Raw genomic sequence first — 19,291 nt, forward strand, 5'->3', positions numbered from 1 at the left:
GATGTGGTTCTGTGGCGGTGAAAGTGAGTAGCTAGCAGAGTGTGTGTTTGTTTGCTAGGGGTGTGTCGTGTTTTGGCGGTGAAGGTGCGGTCCGGCGTGGTTGTGTTGAGGTGAAGGGGAGGGCTGTTGGCAGGGTAGGCCGGAGTGTGTGCGGGTCGTACAGGGGCTGCGGTACCGGGAGAGGTGTGGCGTGCGGTCGTGGTCTGCATTGGTGGGGGTGGGGGCGAGGGGGGTGTTGTTAAGAGGCGGTGGCCGTTGGTGTGCGCTCTGTGACCGTGCGGTGTGTGGAGGTGATCATGTGCTGTTGTGTGAGGGTGGGGAATGTTGCAGTGGTGAAAACAATATTTATATCTAAGAGTCTGTACCTGATTCCGAAGTTCTTTTGGTGGTAGCAGGCGGTGAGGGTTTTGTGGGTTGAGAGCTGTGAAGCGTCGTCCCAGAGCAGTGAGGGTTAGGTGCTGTGTAGCGTTCCCAAATCTCCCAGAGCAGTGAGGGTTAGGTGCTGTGAAGCATTCCCAAATCTCAGTGAGGGGTGGGAGAGTGTGGCAGTGGTGTCAGTGTGTTGGCTGCAGGCCAATGAGAGGTGTGCGGGGGCGGGCGGGCCAAGGGAGCCATCTCATTGGCCTGAGGCGTAGTGAAGGGCCTCAGGTCCAATGCGATTGCCCCTAGGGACAGGGAGACAAGGACAGGCAGGCAGACAGGCATACGACGGTTTGAGAAATATATAGATAGATATGGTGTGTGAGAGGGATGCTCTTAATACGGAATTCTTCCCCACACTCTGTACATGTGAATGGTTTCTCCCCTGTATGAATCCACTACTGGTTGAGGAGTTCTGTCTTCCGAGAAAAGCTTTTACTACACTCTGCACATGTGAATGGTTTCTATCCAGTATGAGTCATCTGGTGTCTGAGGAGGTGGCTCTTAGTACTAAATTGTTTCCCACACTCTGAACATGTGAATGGTTTTTCTCCTGTATGAGTCATCTGGTGTCTGCGGAGGTATGTCTTAGTACTGAATTGTTTCCCACACTCTGAACATGTGAATGTTTTTTCTCCTGTATGAGTCCTCTGGTGTCTGAAGAAGTTTTTCTTAATACTGAATTGTTTCCCACACACTGTACATGTGAATGGTTTCTCCCCTGTATGAATCCGCTCATGGTTGAGGAGCTCCGTCTTCCAAGAAAAGCTTTTACTACACACTGTACATGTGAATGGTTTTTCTCCTGTATGAGTCATCTGGTGGCTGTGGAGGTTGCTCTTAGTATTAAATTGTTTCCCACATTCTGAACATGTGAATGGTTTTTCTCCTGTATGAGTCATCTGGTGTCTGAGGAGGTGGCCCTTAGTATTAAATTGTTTCCCACATTCTGAACATGTAAATGGTTTTTCTCCTGTATGAGTCATCTGGTGTCTACGGAAGTATGTCTTAGTACTGAATTGTTTCCCACATTCTGAACATGTGAAAGGTTTTTCTCCTGTATGAGTCATCTGGTGCCTGAGGAGGTGGCCCTTAGTATTAAATTGTTTCCCACATTCTGAACATGTGAATGGTTTTTCTCCTGTATGAGTCATCTGGTGTCTGCGGAAGTATATCTTATTACTGAATTGTTTCCCACATTCTGAACATGTGAATGTTTTTTCTCCTGTATGAGTCCTCTGGTGTCTGAAGAAGTTTTTCTTAATACTGAATTGTTTCCCACACACTGTACATGTGAATGGTTTCTCCCCTGTATGAATCCGCTCATGATTGAGGAGCTCCGTCTTCCAAGAGAAGCTTTTACTACACACTGTACATGTGAATGGTTTTTCTCCTGTATGAGTCATCTGGTGGCTGTGGAGGTTGCTCTTAGTATTAAATTGTTTCCCACATTCTGAACATGTGAATGGTTTTTCTCCTGTATGAGTCATCTGGTGTCTGAGGAGGTGGCCCTTAGTATTAAATTGTTTCCCACATTCTGAACATGTAAATGGTTTTTCTCCTGTATGAGTCATCTGGTGTCTGCGGAAGTATATCTTATTACTGAATTGTTTCCCACATTCTGAACATGTGAATGTTTTTTCTCCTGTATGAGTCCTCTGGTGTCTGAAGAAGTTTTTCTTAATACTGAATTGTTTCCCACACACTGTACATGTGAATGGTTTCTCCCCTGTATGAATCCGCTCATGATTGAGGAGCTCCGTCTTCCAAGAGAAGCTTTTACTACACACTGTACATGTGAATGGTTTTCCTCCTGTATGAGTCATCTTGTGTCTGAGGAGGTGGCCCTTAGTATTAAATTATTTCCCACATTCTGAACATGTGAATGTTTTTTCTCCTGTACAGTATGAGTCCTCTGGTGTCTGAAGAAGTTTTTCTTAATACTGAATTGTTTCCCACACACTGTACATGTGAATGGTTTCTCCTCTGTATGAATCCTCTGATGATTGAGGAGGGTCCTCTTGGTACATAACCGTTTCCCACACACTATACAAGTAAAAGGAGTCACTGCTGACTGGATCATCTGGTGTGAAATAAGTTTCCCCTTCAGTGAGAAACTGCTCCCACCATCTGTACATGTAAAGGTTTGCTCTCTAGCGGGGACACAAAGGTGTGTGAGCAGGTCCCTGTAGAGTGAGAAGCTTTTGCCACACTGACAACAGAGAAAATGCTGAGCATCATGGCTTCTTCTTAAATCTCTTGCATACCTTTTGCTGGACCCATATTTAGAGTCCGTCTGTGATGTGTGCTGTACAATGTCTGTAAGTTCACAATCATGTGGCACTGGTTCCTTGTATGTGTCCAAAACATGGCAGGAATCATTGTTTTGTGGCACTTCTGGGCTGCGAGGAGTCAGACAGCTTCTGGATGTATCAGAGCTCAAGTTCTGTTCCTCATTCAGGCCGTTCTCTAACAGAAGTAAACAAAAAAGACTGAAAACATTTGTTCTATCTGTAAATCATGGGGAGGGGGTGAGCGGGGTCAGTGTCATGGGGAGGGGGTGAAAGACATGGGAAGGGAGGAAGAGGGAGAGAGAGACACTGGGGGGGAGAGTGAGAGAGAGACACTGGGGGGGAGAGTGAGAGAGAGACACTGGGGGGGAGAGTGAGAGAGAGACACTGGGGGGGAGAGTGAGAGAGAGACACTGGGGGGGAGAGTGAGAGAGAGACACTGGGGGGGAGAGTGAGAGAGAGACACTGGGGGGGAGAGTGAGAGAGAGACACTGGGGGGGAGAGTGAGAGAGAGACACTGGGGGGGAGAGTGAGAGAGAGACACTGGGGGGGAGAGTGAGAGAGAGACACACGGGGGGAGGGAGAGAGACACACGGGGGAGGGAGGGAGAGAGACACACGGGGGGAGGGAGAGAGACACACAGGGGGGAGGGAGAGAGACACACAGGGGGGAGGGAGAGAGACACACAGGGGGAGGGAGAGAGACACACGGGGGGAGGGAGAGAGACACACGGGGGGAGGGAGAGAGACACACGGGGGAGGGAGAGAGACACACGGGGGGAGGGAGAGAGACACGGGGGGGATAGAGAGAGACACACAGGGGGAGGGAGAGAGACACATGGGGGGAGGGAGAGAGACACACGGGGGGAGGGAGAGAGACACACGGGGGGAGGGAGAGAGACACACAGGGGGAGGGAGAGAGACACACGGGGGGAGGGAGAGAGACACACGGGGGGAGGGAGAGAGACACACGGGGGGAGGGAGAGAGACACATGGGGGGAGGGAGAAAGACACACGGGGGGAGGGAGAGAGACACACGGGGGAGGGAGAGAGACACACAGGGGGAGGGAGAGAGACACACGGGGGGAGGGAGAGAGACACACGGGGGGAGGGAGAGAGACACACGGGGGGAGGGAGCTAGACACACGGGGGGAGGGAGCGAGACACACGGGGGAGGGAGAGAGACACACGGGGGGAGGAAGCGAGACACACGGGGGAGGGAGAGAGACACACAGGGGGAGGGAGCGAGACACACGGGGGAGGGAGACACACGGGGGAGGGAGAGAGACACACGGGGGAGGGAGAGAGACACACGGGGGAGGGAGAGAGACACACGGGGGGAGGGAGAGAGACACACGGGTGGAGGGAGAGAGACACACGGGTGGAGGGAGAGAGACACACGGGGGGAGGGAGAGAGACACACGGGGAGGGAGAGAAACACACGGGGGGAGGGAGAGAGACACACGGGGAGGGAGAGAAACACACGGGGGGAGGGAGAGAGACACACGGGGGGAGGGAGAGAGACACACGGGGGGAGGGAGAGAGACACACGGGGGGAGGGAGAGAGACACACGGGGGAGGGAGAGAGACACACGGGGGGAGGGAGAGAGACACACTGGGGGAGGGAGACACACGGGGGGAGGGAGAGAGACACACGGGGGGAGGGAGAGAGACACACGGGGGGAGGGAGAGAGACACACGGGGGGAGGGAGAGAGACACACGGGGGGAGGGAGAGAGACACACGGGGGAGGGAGAGAGACACACGGGGGGAGGGAGAGACACACACGGGGGAGGGAGAGAGACACATGGGGGGAGGGAGAGAGACACACGGGGGGAGGGAGAGAGACACACGGGGGGAGGGAGAGAGACACAGTGATCCAACAAAATCCAAAATGAGTAAACCGCTGAAGGTTAATGGCCGAGTGCCTCCAACATGTATCTTTTGAATCTGCAGTCCCCTACTGGGACGAAATAAAACAGGCAGAAGTCTGAGTTATGCACTATACTGCTACCTCTTATTCGTGTGTTTTATCTAAATAAACCCTAGAAGACTGTGTCGGTAAGAGCCCAGACAGACGTCAGCGCTACGCAAGGGTGGCGTTTGTCACTTACGGTGGAGAATGTGGGTCGACACTAAAAAGTCTGTGGGTTTGCAAATAAATGCATGGGTTTAAAATGGCCGCCCAGCCGAAGTAAAGAACAGACTGTGAGAAATGTCTTTGTCATACTGTGTCATACTGTGTATGACTACCAGTTCTGCATAAAGTATACACAGGGAAAAGTGTGACAAGTATTGACGCAATAGCACCTCCAGAGGTCAGGGTGAAAAATACACTTGAAAATGCAAAAATGAAGGGAAAAATGTGTTTAATGTGTAATGTGTCTATCCAGTCGGTGAAGACTCCCCCATCATGACCTTCACTGTCCTGAAGAATTGCCTGGACTCTTGGGACGCTGTCCCCCATCTATCAGTTAAGCTATGTCTAGAGACTGTGGCTATTATTGTGTATCTAATGACCCTAAATGAGAGGGTATTGTTTAAGCTGGGGAACCAGATTAGTTAGGGAAGGGTCCCTTGAATTTGTTTCCCCAAATGCGTTTTATCGTATCTATTGATGGTCAGATGCCCATAACTCTGCAATTCCAACCTTTATACGTGTTTGAGAGCCATATTGCACTTCTAACTCTGCTGCATGTGGCTTGTTCCAGAACACCCAGCAGGCCTGGGGACTTCCTACGAGAGGCAATTAACCATGAATATTTGCTAAATGTGACCATGTGTCTTGTAACAAGATAACACCCCTTTGTGCAGACAAAGGGGAAAAGGTACTCCCCAGAGACAGGAAATGGAACAGTTTCACGCTTTATTGGGGTCAGATGTTGCTCAGTGTTCGGATCTTCCTTCTCTGACTTAGGGTCTCATGCAGTAAGCCCCGATAAGGCGTTTATGGGCATTTTTTCCCTTCCAGATTCAGTAAGCCCCGATAAGTGGGAATTATCGGCAACTTTTCTTCCGAAAAAAAATTTTTCGCCACCCGGCTGCCGATAAGCCACTTATCAGGACTTTTTTAACCCGCCTGAATTCAGTAAGCCCCGATAAGCTTTTCGGTGCTGATCGGCAGGCCAGATTGGAGATTTTATGGCCAATCCAGCCCGCCAACTAAAGTTGGCAACTTGCTGAAGGAGAAGCATCGGCAAGGGCGACACTTAGAAAAAATCAGCCCTTTTTCCTGCCTGTGATTGATGCCGGGGGTCTCCGGAGCTGATACCCGCACCGGAGCCCCCCGGCATGCATCCGAGGCAGGAAAAAGGCATTTAAAAGCCACTTCATTACCTTAGCGGCTAACCGCTAAGGCAATGAAGGGGTTAACCCACCGTGCCAGCGTTATTGTGGGTAGCGGGGATGGGTGAGGGGGGTATTTGGCCCTGGGTGTGAGTTTAGGACTTGCGGGGGGGTTGCGGGGGCACTTAACCCCTTCACTACCGTAGCAGTTAATACCGCTACGGTCCTGAAGGGGTTAAGGCCTCCCGCTACCCACCCGCAAGCCCTAAACTACCACCGTTGGGGCTAATACCCCTTTCACCCACCCCCACTAGCCACAATATTAAAAAAATACACACCCCAGCCCCACAATAACTACATAAATAAATAATTAAAGAAATATATATATATATATATATATATATATATATATATATATATATATAAACCCAACAACACCTATACCCCCCTAACATACAGTATAGTAATGTGCACAATGACTATTATCCACAAAAGGATAATAGTGCAGTTGTCCATTTACAATACATACACACCAATAAAGACATTAAATACATGTAGCACTCACCCATGTACGGCTGCCACGATGAAGGCCATCCTCATCTTCATCCTGCCCATGCCCCATCCGCTTCTGCAAAACAGACACAATAATTAAAACATTCTATGTAATGTCCCCTAACCCCTTAATCACCATAACGGTTATTAACCGCTACAGTCATTAAGGGGTTAACCCACCATCACCCACATACCCTCTCCCACTAACCCCACCAACCCTGAGGCCCAACCACCCTCACCCACTATCCACAGGGGAGTACTACCAAATACCCTTTGGGCCTATACCCCCTCCCCCAGCACATACAGTACAATAATGAGCCAAATAAATATTATCCACATAGGTATAATACATTATTTGGCCATTATTAAACACATTCAATACCGTAATAAAGTGATTTAAATTGTACTAACCTCATCAATAAGAAGTCTCCATCGCCAGCATAATCCTTGGTGTCCGTTGCCAAAATAATAAATAGCCAAAACATTTGAATACCAGTAACATAACACTGAACCCCTTAATCACCTTGTCGGGTACTAACCTGAAAGGTAATTAAGGGGTGAAGCCATCCTGCAATGCCAACAACACTTATGCATAACATCCTCAATGATTTAAAAACCAATTGCCTAACCAAATCACATTTAATCATTCAATCTGAAGGCTCACATGCCTCTTAAAACATTGCATTTACAGTGTATACATGTAGCATAACATGTAAACTACATGTACACGCTGCAAATCAATGTTAACAATACAATAATCCCACTCAAATCGCCATACATCACAAGAAGTATATTATTTAATCCAATTAACTCACCATCAATGAATTAACACACATCAATTACATCCCTAAACAATTAAAATACCATCCATACCAATTACACAATGAACTAAAGCTATCGTAACAGAGAACCACTTCAAAACATAGAAAAAAGTACACCAACAATTACAATATACTAAAGCAAGGCTTTCCATATCCTACTGTACGGCCTAGAAGCCCAAAACTTACATCTCTCTAATAATAAAATACATTTACCACACATCTATGCATAGCCACAATGATTAACAATACAGAATATCAAGCTTTAACAACAGTATCATTTATTACCCTGTATATATATATATATATATATATATATATATATATATATATATGTAGACATACATACATACATACATACAGTGGCAACAAATGATATGCATTTTAAAAAATGAACACATGAAAAAGCAACAAAAAACACAGTTACATTCAATACATTTCTTTCTTAAACTTACCATTACTTGCCCCCACCGACTCCCGTTGATCAGCTTACTCACGAACCAATCCACGACACCATCCACGACACAATCCACGACACAATCCAGGAACAGGAAACCATGAAATAAAAAAACATTACAAATTAAACATTAAAATAATACAACATGACAATCAAGGGTTGTTCTAGTTTTAATCCATGTGAATCTGTATTAAAATACCTTGTTCCGGGGTCTTCTTGGCGTCCGGTGCCACGCCCTGGTCTTCAATCTTCAGGAGGAGGTCCTTCCTCCTCGGCGTCTGTCTTCAAAATGAGACGCCATAGGCTTTTATAGGCCTATGACGTCACATTTGTCGTCATATGGTTCCCACGGCCCTGATTGGGCCGTGAAAACCATGTGTTTTGGCCGATGTAAAAAAAATTGATGACGTCACTTAAAGGCAATGACAGCACAGCCAATCAGAATGGCTTTGCTGCAATTGCCTTTAAGAAAACGTCATGAAAAGACACATGGCCGGACTCACATGGTACGGCAGCCAATCAGAGTAGTGATAGACTTCCCACGCTCTGATTGGCTGCCGTACCATGTGAGTCCAGCCATGTGTCTTTTCATGACGTTTTCTTAAAGGCAATTGCAGCAAAGCCATTCTGATTGGCTGAGCTGTCATTGCCTTTAAGTGACGTCATCAATTTTTTTTACATCGGCCAAAACACATGGTTTTCACGGCCCAATCAGGGCCGTGGGAACCATATGACGACAAATGTGACGTCATAGGCCTATAAAAGCCTATGGCGTCTCATTTTGAAGACAGACGCCGAGGAGGAAGGACCTCCTCCTGAAGATTGAAGACCTGGGTGTGGCACCGGACGCCAAGAAGACCCCGGAACAAGGTATTTTAATACAGATTCACATGGATTAAAACTAGAACAACCCTTGATTGTCATGTTGTATTATTTTAATGTTTAATTTGTAATGTTTTTTTATTTCATGGTTTCCTGTTCCTGGATTGTGTCGTGGATTGTGTCGTGGATGGTGTCGTGGATTGGTTCGTGAGTAAGCTGATCAACGGGAGTCGGTGGGGGCAAGTAATGGTAAGTTTAAGAAAGAAATGTATTGAATGTAACTGTGTTTTTTGTTGCTTTTTCATGTGTTCATTTTTTAAAATGCATATCATTTGTTGCCACTGTATGTATGTATGTATGTATGTCTACATATATATATATATACATATATATACAGGGTAATAAATGATACTGCTGTTAAAGCTTGATATTCTGTATTGTTAATCATTGTGGCTATGCATAGATGTGTGGTAAATGTATTTTATTATTAGAGAGATGTAAGTTTTGGGCTTCTAGGCCGTACAGTAGGATATGGAAAGCCTTGCTTTAGTATATTGTAATTGTTGGTGTACTTTTTTCTATGTTTTGAAGTGGTTCTCTGTTACGATAGCTTTAGTTCATTGTGTAATTGGTATGGATGGTATTTTAATTGTTTAGGGATGTAATTGATGTGTGTTAATTCATTGATGGTGAGTTAATTGGATTAAATAATATACTTCTTGTGATGTATGGCGATTTGAGTGGGATTATTGTATTGTTAACATTGATTTGCAGCGTGTACATGTAGTTTACATGTTATGCTACAGTACATGTATACACTGTAAATGCAATGTTTTAAGAGGCATGTGAGCCTTCAGATTGAATGATTAAATGTGATTTGGTTAGGCAATTGGTTTTTAAATCATTGAGGATGTTATGCATAAGTGTTGTTGGCATTGCAGGATGGCTTCATCCCTTAATTACCTTTCAGGTTAGTACCCGACAAGGTGATTAAGGGGTTCAGTGTTATGTTACTGGTATTCAAATGTTTTGGCTATTTATTATTTTGGCAACGGACACCAAGGATTATGCTGGCGATGGAGACTTCTTATTGATGAGGTTAGTACAATTTAAATCACTTTATTACCGTATTGAATGTGTTTAATAATGGCCAAATAATGTATTATACCTATGTGGATAATATTTATTTGGCTCATTATTGTACTGTATGTGCTGGGGGAGGGGGTATAGGCCCCAAGGGTATTTGGTAGTACTCCCCTGTGGATAGTGGGTGAGGGTGGTTGGGCCTCAGGGTTGGTGGGGTTAGTGGGAGAGGGTATGTGGGTGATGGTGGGTTAACCCCTTAATGACTGTAGCGGTTAATAACCGTTATGGTGATTAAGGGGTTAGGGGACATTACATAGAATGTTTTAATTATTGTGTCTGTTTTGCAGAAGCGGATGGGGCATGGGCAGGATGAAGATGAGGATGGCCTTCATCGTGGCAGCCGTACATGGGTGAGTGCTACATGTATTTAATGTCTTTATTGGTGTGTATGTATTGTAAATGGACAACTGCACTATTAACCTTTTGTGGATTATAGTACTGTTGCCCATTACTGTATTGTATGTTGTGCATTGCTGCTATGTTTATTGGGGGCATTTGTCCCCAATAAACATGCTATAATGCGTTAACCCCTTCATTACCTTAGCGGCTATCCGCTGTGGTAATGAAGCAGCATTAATGTATTTTAATAATATTGTGCGGGAGCAGGAGGCCCCCTGAGCTGAAGCGCATTTATTTGTGGCTCAGAGACCCCCTGCTTCCCGAGTTACAGGCCCCGGTTTGGGCCATCGGTTACAGTGTGGACGCCATATTTGTTGCGGGAACGCTATAAACATGGCGGCGACACTGCCACCCGATGACACATACCGGGGCCTGTAACTCGGGAAGCAGGGGGTCCCTGCTCCACAAAGCAATGCGGTTCAGCTCAGGGAACCCCCTGCTCACTGTACAGTATTATTAAAAATACATTCATGCTACTTCATTACCGTCGCACATAGCCGCCAAGGTAAGGAACGAGTCTTTATTGATGTGTGTTTTTTACTGATAGTGTAGATATGCAGAGGGTCTCCGGAGCAGAACCGCGTTGGTTTCAGCTCCGGGGACCCCGTGCTCCCCGAGATACAGGCCCCTTTATGAGGTGCCGGTATCCCTCTGCTTTGTTTACAGGTCGCGGTCACGTGATCGGGATCTTTAAACGCAGAGGGATACCGGCACCTCATAAAGGGGCCTGTATCTCGGGGAGCACGGGGTCCCCGGAGCTGAAACCAACGCGCTTCAGCTCCGAAGACCCCCTGCACATGTCCACTATCAGTAAAAATTGTTTTTAAATACTTTATTTGTTGCAGATGTTTGCGCTGAGAGAGCGGCTTGTCTCTCTCAGCTGCAAACATCTATCGGCAGAAAAGGCCTTATCGGGAGCCAGGCTGTATCGGCACAGGCTCATCGGCAGCTTTGCTTTCGCAGTGCTTCGGCAGGGATCGGAAGGATTCGGCCCTTACTGAATACTGCGAGGGCAAATCGCCCAAAAAAAGCCTTTTCGCAATTCTTGCCGAAAATTTTGTATCGGGGCTTACTGCATGAGGCCCTTAATCTCTAAACTCTCCGGTACAACCACTGGGAAACCTGGCAATAAGAAAAGGGAAATCCATCATGTAAAGCAGGGAGTGGGGGCGCTTCTTGTGATATCAGTATACAGAAATACTCTATACTGATTCCTATGGGGGAGGGGTGAAGTGATTGATTTTACTTTGTTATTAACCATTTGAGTGCAAATAAGTTTTTACCCCTGAGTGCTGAAAACATTTTGGAACTACCAATGTTCAAACCTCAATAACAATAATATTCCCAATATAACCTTAGACAAATTATTTTTTTCATTAGGACAGGTATAATATAATTATATATATTATATATATATATATATATATAATATATATTATAATTACCTCGTGGTAAGGAGGAGCAGGGAGGGGGGCACAGGGAAAAAAAAGTTTGCGCTCCCCTGCCTTACACAAATTATTTTTTTCATTAGGAGAGGTATCTTATAATTGTATGCACGCTTTAATATTATTTCCCAAAATATTGCAGACATTTCAGTCCATTTTTAAACATACTGAATAAAGACAAGTGAGGATGTAATGGTACTTACCACAAACCGGAAATGCATCTATTTCTTCCTTTATTGGGGTCATATGTTCCTCAGTGTCTGTCTCTTCTTTCTCTGATTTAATCTCTAAACTCTCCGGTACAACCACTGGGAAACCTGGCAACAAGAAAAGGGAAATCCATCCTGTAAAGCTGGGAGTGGGGGCGCTTCTTGTGATTTCACCTCTTCTGATATTGGTATAATATAATTCCTCTTGTAAAGAAATGTATTACTAGCCCTTCTGGCAGAAAATAACAGGTGAAGATATATTATCTTCTTACCTGCTGGTGGTTCTATAAGAAAACAAGATTAGTTTGGGTGTTTGACTCTGTCATGGGAGAGGGGGTTTGGCCAGGTATTAAAGGGGTTACACCCCATTTGGCCACCCCATGCTCTCACTTGGGAAGCAAGGAGTTAACTGGACGGTGGTCCAGTAATGTGTTTTTTACCTTGCTGCAACATGAAAATACGTGTTCCCCTGTTACAATGTATTATCACCATGTAAGTGTCTGCACCACACACACACTGGGGCTTAAAAGGTTAATGAGCTACAGTTTTAGGAAAATACAAATATGTGTGGTGTCTTTTCAGAAATATCTGGGCTTCAAAAGGCTTGATTGAAGTTGGGTGTGAAAAGTACAGAGGGGGTTTGGTGTATGTTAATACCTAATTTGCACGCCAAGGGTATATTGCTGGTAGAGACAGCTAGGACCCATGTCTGGAGCATTGGGTGTGAAAAATAGCACATGTGACAAACGTTCTCTACACAGGAGGCCCAGCTTAAAAGCATTTATTGACAAGGGGTTTTATGGGGGCCAGGGGTGCGGCTACAGAAGGAGATATCAGAATGAGTGACCTTATTAAATATAAGAATATCATGAGACATCCTCTGCTGAACATGCTAAGAGTTACATATGTGTATCCGTGGGACCGAGTCGCAAATAATGATTACAGACACATGATGTCTAGCAGGTACTAAGAGGCAGATATTAATATCTCTCTTAATTTTAGTATTACATGGTAATATTTAGTCTCATTGGGAGCGTCATGCGTGCCGGAATGTATTAATATGTCTTGCATGCCAGTAAGTATTACTAAACAGAAGTTATGAAGTTATTTAGATAGGAAAAGCCGTTTTTAAACGTCCTGGGGTGGGAGGAGTTTTACTCTGGTGTAAGACTGTCAACCTCACCACTGATTTATGACAGGGGTAAGGGATAGGACTGAGATTGTATATAAACAAGGCTCAGCCCTTACCCATAGTCTTCGTGTATTTTCGTGATGTCTACATATGAAGCTGTATTATGGAAGAAATGGCCCATCCTGTATCCTGATGGCTTTCTTGTCCAAATCCTTTAAGTGAATATTTTGCCTGTTATTTATATATCTTGTGTGTTCACTGTAACAGGGGAGTTATCCCTGTTCGGGTAATGTGACTCTAATCCAGCAGTGTGGTGGTTAACTGCTGGTAGTCAATTAACAAACACCACCTGCCTGATTAGATTGCTTAGAAAAGCCTGTCTTTTGAGACAGGAAGAGAGACACCTTAGCTCACACCTGAGCTGAACTTGGAGACAGAGCAGGGATTGTCCTTGGCTCTCACAACTTGTCTTGAGCCCTGCCAGAAGAAACAGCAGAGCTGCTTTCAAGACACAGGGGAAACTTCTAAACCTGAATGCTGACAAAACCTGAGGAACGGTAGCAACGCAGGAACAGAGAAGATTTTCCCTCCAAACCACAAGGAACAGATAAAACTTTCATTTATGAGACTTTATATATCTGCTTATTATCATGCTATATGTTTGGGGCTGGGAGACATGCTTATCTAAAGGGAGTGTGGACTGCATACAGTAGTATTTCACTAGAAATACTCCCAAGTGAATAGAAGCTTTGTTTACCTCTTGTTTGGATGGTTTCCTGATGTTAAGGAAACAGGCGCAATAAAAAGCCTTATTTAATTTCACTATAGACATGAAGATGTGCCTAAGGAGGGCACAGAAGAGATCGCTTTAATAGGCGCGCTGCAGACCTTTATAAAATAATATGGTCAGGGGTGAAAAAAGTGTGTATAAAAATAAAAAATGTTTATTAATAAATATACTTTAAAAACGTGTGTGGTTGTTATACTTTCTATAATAAAAATAGTCAGATAGTCTATATGTTCTACTCTGGTCACCCAGTGGATTGAGGTGGCAGAATTTGACTGGCGAAAATGGGCATGTGCATTAAATCAGATTATCCTCTCAATGGTGAAACGGTAATGTGATACAGGTCTGAAGGTAATGGGATTATGCTTTCCCTGGGAAATTCTGCCACCTCAATCCACTGGGTGACCAGAGTAGAACATATAGACTATGGGCCTCATGCAGTAAGCGTCGATTATGTGAAATCGGCAATCTTACCGATTAGTCATGTTATTGGCGTTTTTTCCTCTCCGTATGCAGTAAGTGCCGAATACATTCAAAATCAACCCGAAAACAAATCCGCCCACTCTCACGATGATTAGCCGATCACACACAGGTGTATCGGCGTGCGTGGCGGGGTGCTGTTAGGTTGCCCAATCATAAATCTTGCTGAATCAGGCGAAACAAGCATGTTTTGGATTGCGCGCCATATTTAAAGGCAACGTGTACTGCTATTCATTCTCTGTGTTGTTGGGAGTGAGAGAGAGAGAGACGCACAGAGCTGGCTGTTTGAACATTTGCATATTGACTGAGAGACTTGTTGTGTATTGGGTGAGCTTTGTCCATTGTTGTTTTGTTTACATCTTTGTCTTGTTTTATATGTGGAAGTGTTTCGTGTGATTGCCTGTACATTTCTTGTCTGTTTTTTGTGAGTGCTGGAAGTATGCCCGCAAAGCGTGGGAAGAGTGATGCTGGTGGGAGTGGGAGTGCTACTCGTGCGAGTACGCGTCGGAGTGAACGTACTGTTCAGGGGAGTGATGTTGCTGAGAGTGAGAGTGGTGTTGCAGGGAGTGGGAGTGCTGGTGCTGCGAGTGGTGTTGCTGGGAGTGGGAGTGCTGTTGCTGGGAGTGGGAGTGCTGTTGCTGGGAGTGGGAGTGCTGGTGCTGGGAGTGCTGGTGCTAGGAGTGTGAGTGCTGGTGCTAGGAGTGTGAGTGCTGGTGCTAGGAGTGTGAGTGCTGGTGCTAGGAGTGTGAGTGCTGGTGCTAGGAGTGGGAGTGCTGGTGCTGGGAGTGCTGCTGGTGGCGCAGTTGCTGATGGGGTGGATGGTGGTGGCGTGCTTGCTGGTGGGCAGCTTTTGGAGGCTCTTCCATTGGAAGAAGGAGAGTCCAGTCAGCACCAGCCAAGCTCTGACCCTAAACCTGCTCGGAAGAAACGTGTGGAGAAGCCACGTAATCCTCGCTTCAATGACCAGGAAAATACAGCTCTTGTCACTGGCATTCTGGAGCACTATGACAGTATATATGGACATTTACTAGGTAAGTGTACATTTACATTTATTATTCAAATACATGTGATCCTAGGTCATCTGAGTTTTGTTCATATGCAAATATGGCTTCACAATATCTTTCTATGTTAATTAGTCTGGAAACACAGCTTTTTAGCATGCCTTACAAGGACAACTAAACACAGGCGGTCAATTTGCCATAACTGCATACAATATGAATGCAACCTTGCTTACATGTATAGGTTTAGTAGTGAATGCTCATGTGCTTCACATATTACACATAAAACAGCATGTTTGCTATCTCTTGGAACAGCTAGCAGTGTAGGAAACTGGTGCTTATATTATTATTCATTTACCTCATATATTTGATATGTTTTTCAAGGGCGGACAAGTTCAGCAAGCAGAAAAGAAATGTGGGACACAATAGTCATTGGTGTCAATGCGTGTGGGAATCATGTGAGGGACAAGCGGAATTGTCACAAGAGATTTGATGATATTAGGTCCAAATTGAAAAAGAAAATACAACACCAACGCGTGCATGCTACTGGCACTGGAGGTGGGCCCACACCACAACGTCTCATATTAAGTCCATTGGAGGAGCTGCTTCGGGCAAAATTACTTCCCGTCGTCGTGGAAGGCTTACCTGGTGACCGTGATATAGGAATTTACCCCTCACAATTTCCACCAGGTGAGAAATATTACTGTACTAGGCGTGTCGTTGCTTACAGTTATTTTGCATAGTTACACTGCTTTTTATACTGTCTTCACAATATAAGCATACCTGCATCTATATATGTATATGTCTGATTCTGTATACATATATATCTCAAAATAGACATATATGTTGTAGTCCTACTAAAAGCAGTAACTAATATAGCACGTGCCATTGCGTGCTCATTTACATGTGAATTCCCAAAATGCATTGCTGCAGTGGAAGCAATTGATGGTGGGCGAAGATGGGGAACAACAGGGTAGTACACATGTGTAACACATGTTAATCAGAAATTATTACTAGCTACAGGTACAGAACAGAAATATGTAGAATATTATTGTGTATTTTATTTATTTTACTCCGACAAACATGACATTACTGCCTATTTTAAGCATGCATCAAATATATTGCATGCAACGGCCTACAAACATCACTTGCACTAACACATCTATAGTTGTTAATGAAAAGGTCCATTTTTGATTTAAGTCATATACAGACAGCATAATGAGGCACACGTATCATATTTTATGTCATTGTTTTCATAACTTAAAAACTGCACACGACTATTTAGCTCATCTACCATTGTGTTAAAGCAGCTGCAATTAATATCTCATCACAGCATACACTTCAACAGAGGGGGTGGGGTTCAGCACACACACTAATTACAGCCTCATTTTAGGGGCAACTTAGTTCACACCATTTTCACCTGTTTCAAGTAATTGAAAGGTGTGGCTGATTAGGCTTTTTGGGGAAGGGAAAACCGTTCTTACAACCTCACTAGCACAACTGAAGTTAATCACACTCATTTGAAAGCTTCACTTTAGCTACTAAATGCCCCAACAACTCATTACTTATCAAACCGTACGTCACACATTAGTTCACTCATATCTATAGTTGAACTACTATCAACGACACATTATCACACACTGCATGTGTTGTCTTGTTTAGTCACAGCCACATTCAGGTGTGCCACATCTTATATTAATGTACCACACATATCCTCTACCAAAAACAACACTTTTTGCAATATGACCACCTTCATGATAACCATTGTGAATGGTCATCTCATGATAGTTATGTACATTATGATACTGATATCACTACACAACATATGATTTTTATGTACAAATTTAATGTATTTTTCCTCACGCATTACTGCAGAACCATAGTATGTTGTATGTTAGGGAACTCAAAACTTCTAAGTACACAGGCATGTACATTGTTATTACAACTATTTATGTTCACTTTCACACACACATTTTGGGTTAAGGAAATAATGCTGTTAGATACTCATAAATACAGAACATACAATAACTGTTTGTTCAATATTTACACATGTAAATGTAAAACTTATGTTATTGTTATATATAGTTGCCCCTGAAGGACATGTGTCACCTGAGACTGAACAAGTGTCTTCACCTGGGTCAGCCAGCTCAACACACCTAGAAGGTGAGTGTATCAGTTGGTGGCCATATAATATGTGCTCTTCTATATGTTATGTTGTCATGTTCATTATTTGTTTTGCACATGTTCTTTAAATAGGATTACTTAGTGTCAGTGAAAATGAAGTGTAAGGCAACTTGTATTGTGTTAGTGATGTTAACTATCATGTAGGAGTTGTGAGTTTACAGCAAGTTTTCATTCACTCATATTTCATACTGAGTCCAAACATTATTCTTAAGTCAAGGTAGTTTTTAATGTGAGGTTATAAAACGTATGGAAACATGTTAGTTGTTACTTATGACACAGTACAATTACATAGTAACACAGCAGAGATTAACATGACATTTAATAATTTGTACATTTATTTGTAGAACATGATGAAGAGGATTTTGATGATGATGATGATGATGATGATGATGATGATGCCGCCGCCGCCGCCATAGACACACAAATACAAGCAAGTGACCATGAAGAGGTTCCAATTGAAACTGTTTTACCGCCAAAACGTCCAGCAAATACCACATATGATGCAATTGTAGCTTCTGAGGGAAAAATTGTGGAAGCAGAAAATCGTCGCCATTCTGACCTGATGACAGTGCTGGAAAGGATGATTGCACTGCAGGAAGAAACAGTTTCACAATTGGCACATCTCCACAGAGTCTTCATTGAAGTGCCTAAACAGTTGCAAAAAATCAACACCTCATTCGAAGCATTAGTTGTTCAGCAAACACAAGCTAATTACTGGAGAATGACTAATGTACCACGATTCAACACCTCACAGGCAGGATCTGTTCATGCAGGTCAGTTTTCACCACATTCATCTGATATTCATTCACCAGGCCCAAATGTTACCGGTCAAGTAGCAGACATTGCTGTGCAGTTTCCTGATGACATCCTACCGCTGCCATCTGTACAAATTCAGCAGCAGACACCTACAAAGGAGGCGACAAAAACAAAACAAGACACACATGAAACAGACCAACCATCACTTGTGCAGTGTCTACCAACTTGCTCACATGTGTCAGTGGGCACAAGCCCTGTCCGTGAACAGTCACTACCCAAAAGCCCTGTAGGTGAATCACTGCCCAAAAGCCCTGTAGGTGAATCACTGCCCAAAAGCCCTGTAGGTGAATCACTGCCCAAAAGCCCTGTAGGTGAATCACTGCCCAAAAGCCCTGTAGGTGAATCACTGCCCAAAAGCCCTGTAGGTGAATCACTGCCCAAAAGCCCTGTAGGTGAATCACTGCCCAAAAGCCCTGTAGGTGAATCACTGCCCAAAAGCCCTGTAGGTGAATCACTGGCCACAAGCCCCGTAGGTGAACAGTCACTGCCCAAAAGCCCTGTAGGTGAGTCACTGCCCACAAGCCCTGCCCGTGAAGTGCCAGAGGCCACTCAAAGTGGCTCTGCTGTGCCTAAAGTTGGTGGCAAAAGAAAAAGGAAAATTCAAGAGACAACAAGCAGGCCTGTTACTCGCTCGCAAAAGGAACAAAAAAAATAAATGTTATAATTCAGAAAATATGTCTTTGGCCTTGTTTTGTTGACTTTACATTATCTAATTACTATTGTATGTATGCTGAAGACTGTGTTGTTTCCAAACTTTCAAGTATGTTCTTGTACACGTGAAGTTTTGGAAATGTTAACACTCAATTAATGAATAGTGTTATAAATATTTATGTATTAATCGTCTGTTCAGTAATGGTCCACCTGGAACCAGTTGCAAAGTTTAGAGAAGCTGCCATTGACTTTGCAGCAAAACATTGCATTTGGGTGTGTTAATTGATGTAAGAATTGCATATGCATATTAGTCACATGCATTTATAAGAACACCTAAGTAACTGCAAACATCTTTCTTGTACGTGTACAGCAGGATTATGTGTAAATTATTACTTACCTTT

At 44.2% G+C, this 19,291-nt stretch overlaps 1 protein-coding gene and 1 pseudogene across 1 annotated transcript; one reads left to right on the top strand and one right to left on the bottom strand.

The window, feature by feature from the left end:
* Positions 1-665: 665 nt before the first annotated feature.
* On the bottom strand, positions 666-2,503 carry LOC142473290 (uncharacterized; annotated as a pseudogene).
* Positions 2,504-14,045: 11,542 nt separating this feature from the next.
* Positions 14,046-18,894, top strand: LOC142473291 (uncharacterized). The gene is made up of 4 exons (XM_075580493.1): positions 14,046-14,090; positions 15,758-15,929; positions 17,325-17,402; positions 17,768-18,894. The coding sequence occupies exons 1-4, from the start codon at positions 14,046-14,048 to the stop codon at positions 18,892-18,894; spliced, it is 1,422 nt and encodes a 473-aa protein (XP_075436608.1).
* The last annotated feature ends 397 nt before the right edge of the window (positions 18,895-19,291 follow it).

The sequence above is a fragment of the Ascaphus truei genome (assembly GCF_040206685.1).
Source record: "Ascaphus truei isolate aAscTru1 chromosome 2 unlocalized genomic scaffold, aAscTru1.hap1 SUPER_2_unloc_6, whole genome shotgun sequence".
NCBI lineage: Eukaryota > Metazoa > Chordata > Amphibia > Anura > Ascaphidae > Ascaphus > Ascaphus truei.